General features: G+C 38.4%; 1 protein-coding gene across 2 annotated transcripts in view; it reads right to left on the reverse strand.

Annotated features, from left to right (window-relative positions):
• Positions 1-599: 599 nt before the first annotated feature.
• Positions 600-20,392, reverse strand: part of TMEM144 (transmembrane protein 144) — a 47,977-nt gene continuing 28,184 nt past the window's right edge. For both annotated transcript variants that reach the window (XM_055144941.1, XM_055144942.1), the window contains 4 exons: positions 18,833-18,952; positions 17,492-17,589; positions 12,526-12,579; positions 600-5,707 (listed from right to left, as the gene is read on the reverse strand). In XM_055144941.1, the coding sequence (XP_055000916.1) occupies positions 5,624-5,707; positions 12,526-12,579; positions 17,492-17,589; positions 18,833-18,952 (356 nt within the window). In that variant the 3' untranslated portion in view covers positions 600-5,623. The remainder of the gene's footprint in view (positions 5,708-12,525; positions 12,580-17,491; positions 17,590-18,832; positions 18,953-20,392) is intronic.

A 20,392-nucleotide genomic window follows, 5' to 3' on the forward strand; every position in this document is an offset into this window, starting at 1 on the left:
ACAGAATGGTCTGTGATCCCCTGTGGATCACATTTTAGGGATTTTATTTTTTCCTCCTAGAAAATTCTCACAAAATGAAAGTACCTGGTTTAAAAAAATGTTTAAATGTTCTTTCTCCAAGTAGAAGCAGAATACTTTTTAAATAACAGGTTATTTTAAATATCAATGGAATGCATTCGCATCAGAACACAAAAGAAGTTCCGGTAAGGAGGTGTGATTAGCACCACCAGGAGAATGTGTGGAAAATGTAAATAGATACTTTCCAGCTCTAGAAATTATAACCCATTATATGTCACTGTTGGGGGGGAACCCAAGAATATGCATTATTCTCAAAGCTTAGAAAATGAAATGTGTTTTTCCCCCTTAGGCAGTTTAATATTTTAAATCCCTCAATAGACAATAATATAGATAGACTCAAAGAATTCTTTTTTGTAAAGTTTTTTATTTTATTGAATCACCATGTGGAAAGTTACAAAGTTCTCAGACTTATGTCTCAGTTATACAATACTCAAACACCCGTCCCTTCACCAGTGCCCATATTCCACCACCAAAAACCCCAGTATACCTCCCACCCCCGACCCCCGCCTGTGTAACTGATAAATTTCACTTCATTTTCTCTTTACCTTGATTACATTCCATATTTCAACACAAAACTCACTATTGTTGTTGGAGTTTCCCCCCAAAAAAGACAGCCCTATTGCCAAGGAAGCATTTGATAATTAGTTTTCCATTGCTGAGAATGAATATATGAAGCCCCGCTGTTCCAAATACATAAACTTTTTTTTCTCCTTCCCATGCCACCAAGTTCGTGCCTGCTTAATAGTCCTCATGGTAGACTCAAAGAATTCTTAAGTATGATATTGATTTAAAGTAATGAACTTCTGGATTTTGAGGGGCACTGCTGAAGAGCAAACCCAGGGCCTCACACGTGCAAGGCAAGCCATCCCAGGCTCCTAAAAGCAACTGAATTCTGAAGCATGACACACTTAAGTATAACAACTCCAAATGCTAATCAGTTTCTCTTTAGTTGTTATGCTTAATTCTAGGGAAAATATGATTGCTTAATATCAGTATGAGGAATTACGATAGTTTTAGAATAAAAGAAATCAAACGCAAGAGGGTCCATATTGTTATGACTTCATTTCATTAACATCTTAGGAGAAGCAAGGGTGGTCTAAACTGGCAGAATGCAGACACATAACCAGCAAGGTTGGGGCACAAGATATTTGGGATATTTTTTAAACCCAGTTTCTGCAACAACTTTGTTAGGGAGTTTCAGGGATCTTTAGGGACCACAGAATCCAGCTCGGAGGGTCAATATTTAGACCCGACTGCTGCAGAGAGGCTGAAAGTGAGTTCTGCTTCTCCCCTTTGTGGTGGACTCTATTTTGTAGGTCACACCTAGGGCTTCTGGTGGACCTAAGGATGCTCAGATGAACGATACTAGACCTGATGGTTTGGTTCTGAGCATGCAATGCAGTGCTTGGGCCTGGTGGTGCTCAGGGGCTGCCAGAATTGTACTTAGTAGAGCGAGGGGGCCACGTGGGAGTCAGGGGGGAACTTGGCCTAGCGCATGCTGCCAGGTTACTCTACCAATTTAGTTTGTGCCTGGCCCAGGAGGTTGGTGTAATTTTTTTTTAATTTTAATTTTTTTCTTTTTCTTTTTGGGTCACACCTGGTGATGCTCAGGGGTTAGTCTTGGCTCTGCATTCAGGAATTAATTACTCCTGGCAGTGCTTTAGGAACCATATGAGATGGTGGGGTTTGAACCAAGGTTGGTCACGTGCAAGGCAAACGCTCTACCCGTTGTAATACTGCTCTGGCCCCTGGATGTAACTCTTGAGATGGAAAATTTTCCATCTCTACCTTTTTCTTTTCAAACTTTATGTACGTATACTTGTTGAAGAGATTTTTTTTTATTCATCCATATTCTCTTTACTGATTTAATCACTTTAACATTTAAACACACACTTCTGAGATTTTAGTTTCATTATTGATTCTTTGACACACTTTATTGCTTGTTCCTATTTTTTGTTTCTTGATGGCTCTCAGGGGTTGCTCCTGGCCCTGAGCTCAGGGATCACACCTGGAGGGGCATACATGTATTTTCTGACATTCTGCAATGATACAAATTTATAGAAAAATAGCACTGCTTTGATCTTTTTTAGTGTGCCTAACTGGCGCTGCATGTGGGTCTACAATATGCCTTTCCCACTGCGTGCTTTACAACTCCATCAATTTGACATCTACATGTCTGGTTGTTAGTAGTTCCAGGTACAGATAAAAGGGGCAGCAGACCATGTATTCATCTCCGTTCAGATGCCCCAGGAGCCCACGGCTGGGTTGGAAACACTCCATTCCTTTGCCAAGTTCTGATCCTGTGGTGTGCTTGTGTTGGCTGTATTGTATCGGCTTTAGCCTTTCTTTTCCTATCTTTACCTACCTCTTGCCCATGTGATAACTTTACGTAAACACCGAAGATATTCCATCTGATAGCATCTGAAGCTTCTGGGCTGGGGAACTACTTGTGAATATCTGTTCTTTGATTCATTGACAGCTTGGCCCATAAGAGTAATACTGCTATTTTTCTCAAGTCCAGTTGCCATGGGACCTCGCTGGAGCCTCTTTTGCAGGTCACCTGCCTCTCCGGATGGTGGGCTGCAGATTTACACAACCACCACCACCACAACAGAAAATGAAGCAAGAGTAAAAGGAGATTTGGTCGCTTTGTATTTGGAAAATACTGGGCATTTCATTCTTTAAAACTAAGCAGGGGGCGCTGGAGTGAGAGCACAGCGGGTAGGGTGTTTGCCTTGCACTCTGCCAACCCGGGTTCAATTCACAGCATCTCATATTGGTCCCTGGGCACCGCCAAGAGTAATTCCTGAGTGCGTGAGCCAGGAGTAAACCCTGTGCATAGCCAGGTGTGCACCCCCCCGCCCCCGCAAAAAAAAATGGCAAAAAAACTCCCAAAAAACCACTAAGCAGGACTTTTTGTTCACATAGTCAAAAATTCCCATAATCTGAGTACCAGCTGCTATGGGCTGACACTTGTCTTCTTCATGTTCAACTGTATCTATACTCAAAGGTGGGGCCTTCATAGGAGAGAAAAGACATCAGGATAGAGTGAGAAAGGAAAGCCATGCCAGGAAAAGTCAAAGTGAACACAGGAAGTTGGCTATGCTAGACAAAGCAAAATGAAACTTCAAATCTCAAGACAGGCTTTAACCTCCAAACATGAGTGAAGGAAGTAGAGATTTGACTATTACCCAGAGTTGTTTGCTCTTCAAAATTGCTTGATAACTATTTTGAAGAAGTTTTTCCTTTAAAATTCTTACATTATTGATGTGTCTAACAACAATAACTTCATAATGGTAATAATATATTTATCTTCCCTTCTTTTGGGGGGTCATAGCAGCAGTTCCCTGGTCTGTGCTTGGGAGTAACCCTTAGTGTTCTTGGGAAGTGAGGGGACAACATGTGGTTTCACGGATGGAATGAGGTGCAGCTGCACTCAAAGTAAATATCTTATAATATGTATGATATTTCTGGCCCCAGTAAGAGGTTTATTTTTCTCACTTTTCTTCTGCAGCTGTTTTCCCTTTTATTAAAAATTTTGCATATAAACCTCAGTGAATAACCCTGTGCTATCCAATATCAAAATTAAAACATATTTAAATGAAAAAAAATCACTTATGTCATGTCAATTTATTCAAATGATGTAACATAAATAATGCCAAAGCATATCAGAATAATTAATACAATTTCAGGTTAGAATTGAAGTGAGTTTTGTAAGACATTATAATTAAATACTTATTTACATTGCAATTCAACAATAAACAGGGACTCTAGTATCAATTTTAAATTGTAGTCCTATAGAGGAATAATTATACTGGTAAAAGAGGTAGTTACTACAAGGTATAATGTAATCAACAGATACCTGTTTTCTTCTTCAAACATCTTCTAATAATAGTTAAAATTTATGTAATGCTTGCCAAACACTAAACTCATGAACATGTTTGACAAATCAGAACTCATTTGAATTTCACAATAAGCATATTAGATTAACAATATAATTATCCCCAGTTTACAAGTGAGAAACTTGATATATAGGGCTCAGGAATTTACCCAAAGTTACACAGTAGAGATGAGATTTAAACCTACTACAAAATTAAGCTCCAGAGTATACAACATAAGTAGAATTCTCTTCTTTTGTATCTCCTGAATAACAAACTGATATACCTTCAGTTAGGAATAGAGGAAATTTACAGTTAACTAGGTATTTTATTATTTTGAGAGTTTGGGGAATCACTGTAATACTCTTTGTACTAAATGCCCCATTTCATTTTTCTTAAAGAAACAAAACCAGTGTTGAATGCCATTTTCTTATGACAGTGCAAAGTACCAGTTAAATCAGGAAAAAAAACTCCTATCTTTATTTTTCTGAAATACTTCAGAAAAAATACAGTAGTAAATTATATATCCGAAGGAGTGTTGTTCTGTTTGTATTCTCACTGTGATAAGCGAGAACCTCAGTTCAGTCTCTGAAAATCCTTCCCCAACCCCGATTTTCAAATAATTTTATAAATCTGAATGTGCATGTATATATTATTAATCTGGGAAATTTTGTTCTCTGAGGATGAATTTTTATCTAGAGGCAATCAAAAGCACTTTTCTTTTTGCTTTGGGGCCACTCCCAGTGGTGCTCAGGGGTTACTCCTGGCTCTGCACTCAGGAATCACTCCTGATAGCCTAGGGACATATGGGATGCTGGGGATAGAACTTGGGGTTTGCTGTGTGCAAGGCAAGTACCTTACCTGCTATACTATCACTCTGGTCCCTGAAAAACATTTTCAATGAGGAAGTATGACATAGGGTCAGGAGATAACTGGAAACATAAACATATGTCATGGGGAAGGAGAGATAGCACAGCAGGTAAAGTGGTTGCCTTGTCTAAATGACCCAGGTTCAATCCCTAGTATCACTTGTTCTCTGATCCTCACTAGGGGGGATTCCTAAGCACAGAGCCAGGAAGTCCTGAGCACCATGGATGTGGTCATACCCACAAAAAAAAAAAAAAGAAAAAAAAAAGAAAAAAATGGGGTGAAAAATAATCAATTGGCTTTTTAGTTACTAAACCTGATGTTTGCTTTTTATTTCCTAGCAAAGGATCCAGCATATTTGAGATATAATTTCATTATAATGTAAATCTTCTCTCTCCTTTCTCCTCTCCCCACACTTTTCTACACCTTGCTTAATAAGAGTACTGGCTGAACTATCAACTCTTTATATATAAACAGCAGACTGTGTTCTTGATCACGTAGCCTTCAGTGCTTATCACAGTAAAAGGAGCACCCTCAGATCAATGATATAAAAAGCATTTTAGTCAACGAGTGAAGTTGTACCTTCATGAATTGTTCATTAGAAAAATTTTTCATTTTTCATACCATACTGAAACCCAGTTCTTGCTCATTTTCAGATCTTTCAGGTGAAAGGCATTTACCCAGATTAGGGTAGGCTGAAATCTCTTTGCTGGGAGAAAATGAACTGTTCTCAGCATTCTCTCTGGCATCCGAAGAAGCAATCTCTTAGCTACTGCTGCCATCTGCTGGTATTACGATTGTCAGAGTTTAGAAAACGAAGTGCACAATATTCCAGCCAAGATGATGCAAAATGCAAATGACATCAACAGGTAGTTCTGAAGACCCTGAATCATAAGAAAAAAAGAATCACTGGCAATTGAGAAAAGTTAAATGAAATATACAGAAAAGTGAAAGAAAGCATAGACTCCTAAGATTATTACCAAAAGTCACTTAAAGCCATCCATCGTTAATTTTTGTTTTTGCTAGCCTTCTGAGCGATAGCACAGCGGGTAGGGCGTTTGCCTTGCACGCGGCCAACCCAGGTTCCTCCATTCCTCTCGGAGAGCCCGGCAAGCTACCGAGAGTATCCTGCCTGCACGGCAGAGTCTGGCAAGCTATCTGTGGCATATTTGAAATGCCAAAAATAATAACAACAAATCTCACAATGGAGACGTTACTGGTGCCCGCTCGAGCAAATTGATGCACAATGAGATGATAGTGCTACAGTGCTAGGCTTCCATATCCTCATCCAAATTTTCTTGAAAATACACAAGATACTTACTAATAAGTTTTTCAGTAAATCCTTATGGGTACCCACTAAACAGCAATATGTTCTGGGGTTAAATGGTAAACAGAGTTCTTATAACTAAATGATATAACACACAGTTTGGTGTTTACAACAGTGACTGCTACCTAAGGAACAATAAATATGTGAAGGCGATATTAATTATCACTGTAAGAAAATACTTATGTAAGACATCAGCAACAGAAAAAGATAAGCAAAATTGTGCCATTATTTATTTAACTATATAAGGGAAACAGGAATTAATAAATAATCCCAGAAAGCAATGTTAGAAAAGTGAGAGGGGTGTTCATAGGAAAATGGCTGTTTGAGAATGTGTGAGACAAAGGAATCTTAAAGGTGGATATAGCGTGGAATTTCTAACCAGGAAGGTCAATGAACAGGGTCAGATACAGGGCTCCAGGTAAAAGGAATTCTAGTAAAAATGTCTCTCTGTTGTGAGAGAAAGCATGATACTTGTTGGGGACTGGAGGGGTCAGTGTGAGTAGGGGTCCTGAGAGGTGGGTGGGGCAAATGACACTGTAGGGCTGTGGGCTAGCACAAAGGGGGAATCTTACAGAAGAAATCAATTTGGGGTTTTATTTATTTCAAGCAAAGGGAAGACTTAAAGGAATGAGTGGTGAACCAATCAGATTTGCATTTATAAAGTCCACATTATGTTTTTGGAAGATGCTGAAAATACAGAAGGGAATAGAAGAGATAAAAAGAGACCAAAAGGAAGGCATTTATAGATATGCTGAAGGGTAAATGGAGAGCTAAAGACTGATCTGAAGAAAAATGAAGAACCAGAAACCTCCGGATGTTATTTATGTTTGAGTGCACTAGTTTAAAAGTGGAAAATGCTCAGAACCACTTCCCAATGCAGAATGTCTCCAGAGTTATACAGAAGTATCTTCCTATGCTATGTAGAAATATCTTATTTCCTGCAGATTCTGTCTCTAGGGTACAGGTGGGATTGATTCTAACAATTTCACCACAGATAACTCTCAAGTACTAAAAACTACTGTTTATATTCGGGAAGCATCTTTTTTCCAGGTCAGTATTTTCATGTCTTTGACCATTTTTTTTTGATGGAATGGTTTCAAATTTCTTCACTACCCTTTTCTTCAAATTCTTTCACTATTTTGAAGGTTCGAAGGGATGCATCTACCCTTCTTCAAATATGAACACAGGGCCTCAAAGGAAGATCATGAAGCTAGAGCACTGGAGCCTGAGTCTGATCCCCAGCACTGCATGGTCACCCTGACCACTCTCAGCTGCAACCCCAAGGGGAGCGGTTCTGGAATCAGCAGGTACAGTTGTTATAGGTTTTTGATGTTCCAGCACCAATCCTACCACAAAATAACCTTCCCTCTACTGTTCTCCATTAAACTGAATCAGCAGGTTCAAATCCAATGAACAAAAACAAATCCCAACCCATAAGGCAAAAACACACATACACACAAAAAAACCATTAAAACCAAAACCCAAACCCCCAAGCAAAAGAAAACAAAAGCACAAATATAGACCTGAGATTCTAAGGCAAGTCTAGAATATCACACAGCAAAAAGGACTAGAGGCACTCTAATTATAGTCACATGGTTTAAAATCACATTGAGAACTGTCTCCCCATCATAAGATATAACAATTCTCACAAATTTCCTTTCAGAGAAGTATTTTTGATAATTTTGTTAGCCACTTAGTTGTAACAAGCAGTATAAGACAAAGTGTGCCTGCTAAGGGGCCAGGCTTGGGGGTGGTTGGGAAAATGGGGAGAAGGTCACTTCGGTAGTGGAATTAGTGCTGGAACATCAAAAGCCTATAACAACTATTATGGACAATTTTGTAAACCACGGGGTTTAAATAAAGTATTTTATTTAAAAAGTTACATCACGAGTTCCTGGTTATCAAATCGTTTAATACTAAAATTAGATCTCATTAAGAGTAATGCCAATTCATTCACATCAAACATCCCAAAGCACATACTCTTACAATTGAATAAAGAAGTACATTAGAGCAGACTGTTATCTCTTGTGTTGATGACCAAAGAAAAGTCTTTGTAAATTCCACTGGGACCTCCTGAATTGTCTGATTCACAGAGTCGTAGCCTGAGAGTCTGACGTCACTCCAGCACCCTTCTGTAAGTGAAAGACACGAAGCCCAGCCCTGCCCTGCTCTCAGATCTTGAATGAAGACTTTAAAATTCCTTAACTTGCTCTTCTCAGTTTTATTTATAGACTTTTTTACTGATTTTTGCTTTGAGGGACCATATCTGGAAGTGCCCAGGGATTACACCTGGCTCTGCACTCAGGGATCAACCCCTGGTGGGGCTCAGAGGACCACAGGGTGCTGGGGAAAGAACCCAGGTCCGCTGCATGCAAGCATCCTGCCTTCTCTAGTACTGCTCTGGCCCTGCATTTTTTGGTTTTAAAGCTAAAGTCTTTTTCCGCCTTTCCCTGAAAAGCAGTGCAGAGTAGGTGCTCAATAAATGTTTCTTCAAAGAAAGATGCATGCAGGTGGATTCCCAATGTACTTCGTGAATTAGAAAACTGATGAAATCACTTAAGCAAGAAAATATCTAGAGTTGATTGGGAACACTTAATCACTATCTGAATTATTTGGCTAAGCTCTTTTTTTTTTGGTCTTTGTAAATAATAAGAATAATGTTCTTTGGGATGAAATTATTTTCCCCATTAAAGTTTAGAATCTGCTCAAATTGCCTAGTTCCTTACCAAAAGAGATTAGTAACAGATTTCCTGTGTCAAAGGTGAGTGTTACTTATAGGAAGATCATACATTGTTCCCAAGCCAAAAAGATTTAATTTGACTTTTGGAGGCAGCTCCAAAGATGACCCCGAGAACCTTGTTCTTTATCTGCGAGAGCTTCTGGCGTATAGTAATGGCTCCCTGTGCTGGCATTTCAGTGGGCTCATATCTAAACGTGTAGCTAAAAATATAAAGTATCCCTAGCTTAAAATAGTGATGTATAAAGTTCTAAAACAAATTTCCCAAAGAAGAACAGATATCAGCAGTGGAAAGCATCCAACTGGTGCGCTTGATATCAAAGCAATGAAATAAAATCATTAAATTTCTTACAAAAAGCCCAGAATCTTAGATGAAATTTTCACTAATATAGGTTATAGTCTTTAAATATGTGCCTTCAAGGACTGCCACAAGACATACATGATAATTTCTGTCATACGCACAAACATTTTATTTTTGCTTTCCTGTAGGAGTTGAATCTCATTAAAAAAAATTTAAAACTCTCATTATCTAAAACAGCCTTTTGGCATACTGTTGTCCATAAGAACATTTTAAAATTCTTGCTGAACACTTAAAAATATTCTTACGGCAATATTTGCATCCGAGGTAATGCAGGGTCCTATTTGGGTGGCAGGAGGATGTTGTGAAAGGGACTCACTCCTGGCAGTGCTCAAGGCTTACTCCTGGCTCGGCACTGAGATGACTCCTGGTAGGGCCAGAGGGACCATACAGTGTTCAGGGACTGAAGCCAAGTCAGCCAAAAGCCAGCACTCTACCTGCTATACTATCTCTCCAGAATTTTTTAAAAAGTTCTTACAAATTCTGTTTTGCATTCTCTTGGTAACTCTTAAGCTAGTTTGGCATGTAAAGTATTTAAAATTTCCCTTAAATCAATTGTTTGGCAGCAAGGGAGTACCTACATTGAAAAGTAAGGTTTACTACACACCCCTTTCATTTGGCTTGAAGACAAATATGTCTTTGTATGTGTGTGTGTGTGTGTGTGTGTGTATGTGTGTTTTGGGTCACACCTGGCGATGCATAGGGGTTACTCTTGGCTCATACACTCAGGAATTACTGCTGGCGGTGCTTGGGGGACCATATGGGATGCTGGGAATCGAACCCGGATCAGCTGCGTGCAAGACAAAGGCCCTACCCGCTGTGCTATTGCTCCAGCCCCTGATTATGTATTCTTGACATCCTGTCTATTTAATCTGATCTGTCCTTTTAGAACACTCAGGAATTAGCATTAGACTGAGTGATTAGTGATTCTCATGAGGGGATTCTTACTGGAAAGAGAATTTTCAATGTTCTATCTTTACTACTGTGGTAATAAACAGATAACTACCTTTCTTAGATTTATGCTTCTTTAGAGATAACATTTCTAATAAACTATGCTGCTTATTTATGCTTTCTTAGAACATTTTCACTTACTTTTCAGTTCTTCAAGGGTCATATCTTATACAATCTGGAGTCCTGGGCTACTTCAGAAGATGCTTAGTGGCTACCAGGGCCACTTTGGTGCTGGGGTGGGGAGATGCACAATCTCAGATCGCCTAAGTCCTGTGCTCTATCTCTCTAGCTACATTTTCAGCTCCCAGTTATTTTTTCTGGTCATTCACCTGCAATAGTCAAGGCTCTGGTAAAACCCAATTCTTAAGTGGAAATCATTATTCTTTGTGAAAAAGATAAAATTTCTGCAGAGATTTATCTTTATAGTTTTTTTTTTGGTATGTAATTATGGCCTTTTGTGAAAAACCCAGATTAAAATTAGAAACTTGGGACCAAAGAGATGGTTCAAAGTATTCAATTCCAGGCACCACAAGGTCCCTGCCTGATATATGGCTAGGAGTGATCCCAGAGAACTGAGCCAGGTGTGGTCGGTAGCACTGTATTACTGTCCTCCCATTGTTTGTCAATTTGCTCGAGCGGGCACCAGTAATGTCTCCATTGTGAGACTTATTATTACTGTTTTTGGCATATCGAATATGCCATGGGTAGCTTGCCAGGCTCTGCTGTGTAGGCAGGATATTCTCGGTAGCTTGCCGGGCTCTCTGAGAGGTATGGAGGAATGGAACCCGGGATGGCCACATGCAAGGTAAACACCCTACCCTGCTGTGCTATCTCTCCAGTCCAGATGTGGTCTAAAAATCAAAAATCAAAACAACATGTCCCCCAGCCCCCAAACCAAAAATTTAACCCAAAACAAACAAACAAACAAAAACAACCCAAAACCCTGGAAAGTATTACATGATGGTCCAAAGCCTACAAGTTTATTATACTTATAAAATAATGGCCTTTTCAAAGTCAAAACAGGAGTTAGGGAGATGGTTCAGCGGTCTGGAACACATACTTTGCATGCAGACTACTTGGATTTGATTTCTGGTTCAACATAGCACCTCTGGGAGAAGCTTCTGGTGTGACCTCTCCCGCCCCCCCCAACTCAAAAATGAAAGCATTTTGTGAGTAAGGAGGTGGCTGGCAAAATTTTTAAAAAAGAAAAAAGAAAACAAACAGCATTTAATGAACAATGATTGAAATGCTGCCTTAAACTGAACACCAGTTTTTATAGTTCACTGTATGTTGAACTATATTGGCATTATATTTTCTTTTACAACCAGAAGTTATTTGTTACTACAGTTGTGTATTAAAACAGAAAACACTGAGATCTCTTCATAGAGTATCTCCAGAATTATATCGTCTTTAATAAAAATTAAAAAATGCATGTAAATATATATCTTCCTTGACTGAAGATCTTTTTCTTCAGATAAATGAAAAAACTCTGAACAATTTATTGAGAACTTACACATACACATACATCTTAAATTATTTGTTGAATGCAAACAGTTTAATGCACCACAAATTGCATTTGAAAAGAAAACTGCCACCATACAATTTTCTTAAAGCTGCTAAAGATTATGGAGGCCTTTGGGAGACATGAGAACCAAGAAAAAAGTCTATTTTCAAATTTCATTAGCTTCAGGGACACTTTAACCTCTGGAATAAACAATCTCTGATGATTTTATAATGTAGATTAAACAAATTACCCTTCATATAGTCTACTAAATTAAAAAAAAATTCTGCTGTTATTTGTTTTTTGGTGAGTCACACCTGGAAAAATTTAGGGCTTATTCCTGGTGCTGAAGATCAACTCCAGGTCAGCTTCATGCAGGACAAAATGCCCTTACACCTTTGTACTGTCCCTCTGACCCCAAACAAAAATCTCTTAAGGAAAATTAAAGCTGGGCTGGGGATGTAGCTTAGTGACTGAATCAACATTTTGAATGTATGAGTCTCGGAGTTCAATATCTGTAAATACACACACACACACACACACACACACACACACACACACACACACACCTCAGGACAAAATTTAAAGCCAATGAAAACATCTTTCCACTGAGATGAAAAAATAAACATGTTTCATAATAATTATCATATGTTGAGCATTTTATTTCTTAACTTAAGGATGATAGCCATTTGACTATCTCACCAATCAACTAGATTGTGTGTTTACTGTTACATACAGGATCCAGAAAATAACACAAACATAAGAGTAAAACTCTTTCTTACCTGGATATACTCCTATTTGCTAAAACATTCCATTTAATATACATACCTTTATTTCCTTGAACATGAAGACACCCCACAATGCAGCTATAAATCCTGGGCCCTTAAATAAAAGTGAGAAACTTTAATTCATTTGAGTATTTTCCATTACTGTACATTATAAAAATAAAGTGTATTGGAATGCTGACCTTATACTTAAATTATTTCTTATTGTGAAAAAAAAGTATAATATTATCAGGGAATATTATCTATAAATCAACTCTAAAGTAACATGACATATCATTAAGTAAAAAAATGCGCCCTTTTGTTTTTTCCTTGCTTTTTAATCTTTAGTTTTGAAGATATAATATTTTATGCCATAGAATAATTTTCTTTAATACATTCATAATGAAATATGCTAATTAGAAAATGATTTAAAGTTTTAGTCAGCTAGTTTTTTAGGATATTAGGCATGAGATTAGTAAGTGCCTGGGGCAGAAATGAAAGAACAGCAGGCAGGGCACTTGCCTTACAATTTGAAAAATTTAATGTTATAGTCTTAATGCTTAAGCTAATAGAAAATATTTGGGATCTGGTTTAACTGTGGTCTTTGTGGAGAAGGTGTATTGCGTCAACGTTTTTATGGTTCCTCCTGGACTCTTGCATCCTGTAAGAGTCTCAAATAAACAACCCCTGAATGGTTTTCCCCTGGCCTCTCCAGCTCTCTAAACGACTGGGGCATCAAAGTTTGGCTCCATTCCCAGATTGTCAGCAAAGGAATAAAAATTTGACTATCAGCATGTAGAAAAACTTAGCACCGGAACAGTCAGAGAAGTAGGTCAAGGGAATCAGCTTTTATCAATAATAAAGGATCCTAATCCTCAAAATCAAAATCAAACAGGAAGCAGCTGGGTTCTTGCAGCAACTTTGTGCTGATGCCGGACAGGATGGGGAGAAATGATATAATATAGGATTTACTACTAATTTTATACCAAGTCCTCAAGAAGTTTTATCTTCTTTGATTTGAAAAATTCATTTCCCTTCAGAGTACATGATAGAAGACAATACCCAAAGATATCATTGACCTTTTAAGGCTTTCTGGCTGATGGTTTTATAAATATTAGTTTGGACGGGGCCAAAGGGTTCTTGTGAGGATAATGTGATTACAGGAAGTGGGGCTTTGTTAAAAAGAAAGCGAGCATAGGTCAAAGTGTGTCAAGAATTTGACTGAAACAGACAAACGCCAAACAGGAAGGATCGTTTGGATAAGAGATAGAGCTGGTTTAGCAAATGGGGTTGTACATTTTCCCTTTGTAAATTAAGAAAAATTCACCTTAAGCCAGGCTTTGAAAATAAGGTATATTTGAACCAGTTTTTGGGGGTGGGGGGGGCATGGGGCATGTCAGCTACACTCAGGATTCCTGGCTCTGTGCTCAGAGATCACCCCTAATAGTGCTCAGGGACCATATTCGGTACTGGGGGTTGAACTGAGATTGATCACATGTAAGACAAGGGTCTTGGCCCCTGTGCTATTTCTCCAGCCTATTTTGGCAAGCTGAACCTCTGGGTAAAGTTCAGCTGGCTTTGAGTCTTAATAGGGAGGAAAGATTTGGAGCAGAGATCATGAGCCCTTTTTCCTACTCAGTGGGTATTTTCTTTCTTTATCCTCTTTAAGTTTTTGATTGAATAATATTTCCCAATGAATAAGAGAACAGAAAAAGATGCATTTTGGAAAAACAACAATACTGGGAGTAAAAAAATATAGTCTCTTTTTGATCAAATAACATTGCCTACATTTGTCGTTATTGAAGCTGGTGATAGCAATGTTTAAATTTGTTCACTTAAAAACAAAATGCAGATTTACCAAGATATTAAAAATGTAAAATCCTCAAGAGTAGGGACTGAATCGTGTTTGAATATGAATAAGTTTGACTTATTCATAGACCTATTCACAGAGAAAGAGGAATGAAGTTAGCAATTGTCTCACAGCAGTAAGACTGTTCCTTTATTATCCCAGTTAGCAAGTAGCCCCTGGAACTGGAGAAAGCTCCAGAGGCGGGCATGACAACTAACATAATAGTGTTCCTGCATCAACATTCTAATGGGCAAGACTCTAAAACCCACATTGACTCCTCTACCAACCTTTTGTCCACAACCTGACTAGAAACTATTTTCTTAATTAAGCTTTAGTGCTTAGTCCTGTAGGGGTTTTGTTTGTTTGTTTGTTTGTTTATTTTGCTTTATTTTTCAGAGCACACCTAGCACTGCTCAGAGCTAACTTTTGTCTTTGCTCTAAGGAATCCCTCCTGGCAGGCCAGGGACCATACAGGGTTCGAGGGATCAAATCTGGGTTGGCTACATTTGAGTCAAGTGCCCCATATACTATCTCTCTGGCCTTTGTTCTCAGTTTTTATCTTAATCCAACACAAAATGGAGATGTGGAAAAGTGTCTGTAGCACTGTAGCACTGTCATCCCACTGTTCATCGATTTGCTTGAGCGGGCACCAGTAACGTCTCCATTGTGAGACTTGTTACTGTTTTTGGCATATTGAATACGCCTTGGGTAGGTTGTCAGGCTCTGCCGTGCGGGCGGGATACTCTCAGTAGCTTGCCGGGCTCTCCTAGAGGGACGGAGGAATCAAACCCAGGTCGGCTGTGTGCAAGGCTAATGCCCTACCTACTGTGCTATCGCTCCAGTCCAGGAAAAGTGTCTAATATTTTTTTGTCTATTATAAGATTTTGTGGGGCTGAAGTGATAATATGGTGGCTAGGGTACATGCCTTGCAAAGGGGCCCATTCGAGTTCGATTTCCAGCCCCTCACTGGTCCCCTGAGCCGCACCATGAGTGGTCCCTGAGCACAGAGTCAGAAGTAAGCCCTGGGAACCACCAGGAGTGGCCCCAAAACCAAATAAAATAATATTTTGTAAATATTAGTTATCAATGAATATGCAATGTTTCTTATAAATAATCCTAAGGGAAAATTGAACTAAAATAATTGCCCTTTCTAAGGAAATAAAACATAACCTTTAATCAAAGCAAGCATTTACTTTTGGTGCTACTTGCTTGTTCTGTCATTCATTTTGATTCCTGTTTGTCTTGTGTGATTAAACTGTGGCTGTGCATTTCACAAGAGCATTAAAACTGTTGGAGAATGTACTCTTGCTCAATATCATTATTTGATTAAAAGAAAAATTGCTACATATAATAAAATTTATATTTCATATAACTAATACCAGTCCATTTTGTTTCCTTTTTGGGTTTGGGACCACACCTGCTGTGCTCAGGGTTTACTCCTAGCTCAGTGCTCCTGATTTGCTCCTGCGTGCTCAGGGATTAGTATCAGGGACCAAACTAAGGTCAGCCACAGGCAAGGCAAGTACCTTCCCTGATGTACTATATCTTGGGTATAATATTATTTCTCCTTATGGAATGATATATTATTGTCAAGTAATATTTGCATCCCTGACTGAAGAGCTGATCATACTTCATATATTTTTCACAAATGTACTTTTACCTGGTAAACTTTATAAATGCTATCCACTGTATTTTCCTGTCTTATATGTTTATTCTTATCATTAAATATCCCTGAAATGTGAGAAGAAAACCCCTTTCAAAGAAATTTGATTCAGCTTTTGTTCTAATTATGAGGACTTAGGCATAAAAAAATTCCTTAGAAGTTATTCAAGTATCAAAGTAAAAATACAGGTTCTTTATATGTATATTTTTTAAATCCTTCACTATTTGAAATTACTTGTATCACACCATGAACTGAAAGAAATAATTATTTGAGATACAGAATTTGTATTAAAATTTAAGAGTGTTTTAAACTTTTATGAAGTATGTTTAGACTAAATAATGTCTTTAAAAATCAGTATTCTTAGTTTACATAAGTATACTGCTAACTTTTTATTGCTTGGGCCACACCTGGCAGTACTCAGGAGGTTACTTCTTGCTCGGTATTGAGAGAAAACTCCTGGCCCAGCTTGGAGGATCAGATGGGGTGCGGGGATCGAGCCAGGGTCAGCGGCATACAAGGCAAGAGCTTTACCAGCTGTACTTTCTCTCTGACCCCATCTTTTTATTTCAATGCTGACATTTTGAGAAGCAGGGGATTTAAAATGAACAATTGGTAAGAAATCTAAGATATCTGAAACATACATAAAATTTCAAATTAAAACAGCTAATTCTTGTGTATTAGGACAGCAAACTAATTGGATTCACCATTAATGACAGAAAATTGCATCAGGCACTGGAAACTGCACCATCAGACAATGTGTACAACAATTGCCTCAATTTTATCATCTTCAAAATGGGGCAAATCTGACCAATATTGGCCTCATTCAACACACTTCCTTTGCATTTCTGTTACCTTTGTGTCATGTGATTGATACACCTTTAAAACTGTACCTTTTCATTTTTTTCCCTTTTTCTTTAGTACCAGGAATCCAACCCAGGATCAGTCATACATGCAAGTCATGTGCTCTCTATCAGAGGCACATCTGGGGCCCCAAGCAAATTGCACCATTTTATGGCATGAGAATTGACAGTATTCCAAGAAAGGACTGTGCTTTAGCACATTCTGAATATGCTTATTAAATAATATTGAAATAGCATTTAAAGAAGAGTCTTAAATTACACTTTCAGTCTTACCTGAAAGTTATCCTTTTGGGCTGTCACAAGATTCTTGATGACATGAACAAAGACATTACCTGCACTTATAGACTCTGATATATGCAAATAGCTATAGAAACACCATGACGATTATTATAAATCAAAATTACATCAGATAAAATGATCAAACAAAAATTGCAACTAGATTAAAAGACGAATAAAACTGCCAAAAATGGGGTCCGAAAGCGCCTTGTGAAGGCGATGAAGACCAGAGGGTGTCGGAGATCTAGAAATCTATGACACTCTCCATACTCCTAAAAAGGCACCTCGATGATGGCCTGCAGCGATTCACTAAGATTGCTGCAGAAAAATTAAATTTCCCTTTGAAATTCAAAACCCTTCGGAAAAGCCAGGAGCTACTTACAGCAGTGATGATGGGGAAACTGACCACAGCGCTGAGAGAGTGGTTGGCTATGAAGCAACAGCAGGTCGCGATCCCCCAAAGGAGCCCAGAGAGGAACCCTGAAACACAGACACAGCAGTGACAAGCCAGCCGCCCCTGTGGAAATGTCCCACTCATGCCGCTGCAGGAAGAGCAAAGCACCAACTGAACACATCCCTACTGGCTGTGGGCCGCAGTGGTCCTAACTGCGATTAAGGGGAAAAAAAAAGACTTCTTTGTTCTGGACTGTTCAAAGGTAAAGACTGCGGAATACAGAGTGGCTAAGAAAAGACAGTCTGACTGTGCTCAGCAAACGCCACGTACTCTAAGTCACTGTCACTGTCACTGTCATCCCATTGCTCGTCGACTTGCAGGCACCAGTAATGTCTCCATTGTGAGACTTGTTACTGTGTTTGGCATATTGAATATGCCACGGGGAGCTTGCCAGGCTCTGCCATGTGGGCGGAATACTCTCGGTAGCTTGCCAAGCTCTTTGAGAGGGACAGAGGAATCAAACCCAGGTCTGCCATATGCAAGGCAAACGCCCTGCCTGCCGTGCTGCCCACTCCAAGTCATTAATTCAAAATAGGAGAAATTTGGAAGGATGCTATAGTAAAAAAGAGGCCTCCCCAAACAAAAACAAAAAACCCAAACCAAAATGAAACAAAACCAAAACAACCACTACAACAGGACAAATAAAATTATTCACCTAGAACCTGAATGAAAATAGCATATTTAAGTTTTAGGATGCTTGGAGCATTTGCTATGAGTATTTGCTATGAGTAAATAACTAACTGTTCAACAAGGTGATTTACATGATCCAGGGCATTCAAAATGAATGTCTGTCTCATGCTTTATTTTGTTTTTATACTCATTTTACTTGTGTACATATTACAAATTCAATTATAAAGAATTATTGAATGAAGGAAAATTTATCTTTGCACATAATTATTTATCAATTTATACTTATGACTCAATGTTACCAAGTATATAAGAGATATCATAAATATGATTTGAGGAATTCTAGCACTGCACTTTCATAGCACTGTCATCCCGTTCATCAACTTTGCTCGAGCGGGCACCAGTAACATCTCCATTGTGAGACTTGTTACTGTTTTTGGCATATCGAATACGCCATGGGTAGCTTGCCAGGCTCTGTTGTGTGGGTGAGATACTCTCTGTAGCTTGCCAGGCTCTCCAAGAAGGATGGAGGAATTGAACCCGGGTCGGCCACATGAGAGGCAAATGCTTTACCTGCTGTGCTATTGCTCCAGTCCCAATAATTTTATATATAAAGATAATTTTCTGAAGAAATATCCTTACCTGGCAAAACTGCTTCAGGATATAGTCTAGGCTGATTTTTCATGGCTATACAGTAGACCAGAAAGTAGATTGTACTTGTAAGAAAGATGCCACTGAAGTGTGCAAAAACATAATCTACATCTGAAAAGATAGATTGTAAAAATATCAAGTATATTGTTCCAAATATACTATTTTCCTAAAGTTAAAACAAATAGCTAAATCAATCTTAAAAATAAGAAAAGTATTATTTATATTCCAATCATCTTACTTTTCCACATCCTGCTTATATAAAATTTTAATATATTAAAAATCTAGAAGTAACTAAGTAGCAAATGATTACGAGTCCCACATCTAAAAGACCAATTTTTATAATTATTCTGGGAAGCTAAATAAGCACAATAAACATTTAATGAATATGTAAATATCTCCCTTTTAATGGCTATAACATTGGTAACAGGCCTCTAAGTAGAACTGTAATTAGGGAAGATCCGAGAATATTTTGGGGGTACCAACTATATATGGTCTCCTGACCACTCTCGAGAGAGGTTACTCTGGCAGAGAACTACTGCCCTGAAGGATATTCGGGAACTTACTCTGAAGAGAGTTTTATTTGCTTTTTGCCATAAACTTAAGTGCCTGGGGAGTAAATAACACATGATGATGACCCAATAACTGAAAAATCCCAGAGCCTCTAATGGTTTCAGCAGATAATACTGCTAAACAGATAAGCAGATAAAACAGAATGTGTACTTAGAACTGGTTGTTCTATTGAGATTGTTTACTCTGACCAAGAACAACTGTCTTCATTAACGATCAGCAATTTTTGTCTTATGCTCACAAAATGGTAGGGCAGATATTATTTCCCATGCAGTTAGAAGAAATCATAAAGAAGAAAGCCCAGGGTCAACCATGCATGCACAGGGACCCCCATGTAGTTCATGGCATTGTGTAGCCCCAAACACTGTAAGGCATAGTACTGGAGGATGCTCCCCCAAACAGGTGTAGACCTGGTGGCCCCCACACTACAGGACCCAACCAACACTGCCAACTTCATCCTTCTCTGAACATATGGCATGTTTACTTCTCATAAGATCAGATTTAGGACTATATTATCCATCATCTCATTCTCATAATTCCATGAGTCTAAATTTCATTTCAGCATCATTATAAGATCTTTTTCAAGATACTCTTTTGTCTGTTGAGTCTGTACAAGGCTACTAAAAATAGTAGTGAGTCTATACCTAAGATATTAATTCTACCATTACAGACTGACAATTAAAGGATAGTATGTTGGGTCTTTCCATGTGCTTGAAAAAATAGCACCTTCCAATTAAACAGGATTTACTTTAATCCTTTAAAAGGGTATACTTTGACCTTTATTTGATTTTGAAATATTATGGACTATATTTTAGCTTTGCTTTATTTTCATTTTTATTTTGGTTGGGGGCCTTACCCACTGATTCTTAGAGGACTATGTCACCAGGAACTGACACACAAAGCTCATTAACCCGCTGAAACACTCATGGCTGCTAGTTTTGTTTATAAAGAGGAAAGTAATATATATCTCTGAAACAACCACCT

The sequence above is a fragment of the Sorex araneus genome, chromosome 7, assembly GCF_027595985.1.
Source record: "Sorex araneus isolate mSorAra2 chromosome 7, mSorAra2.pri, whole genome shotgun sequence".
Taxonomy (NCBI): Eukaryota; Metazoa; Chordata; class Mammalia; order Eulipotyphla; family Soricidae; genus Sorex; species Sorex araneus.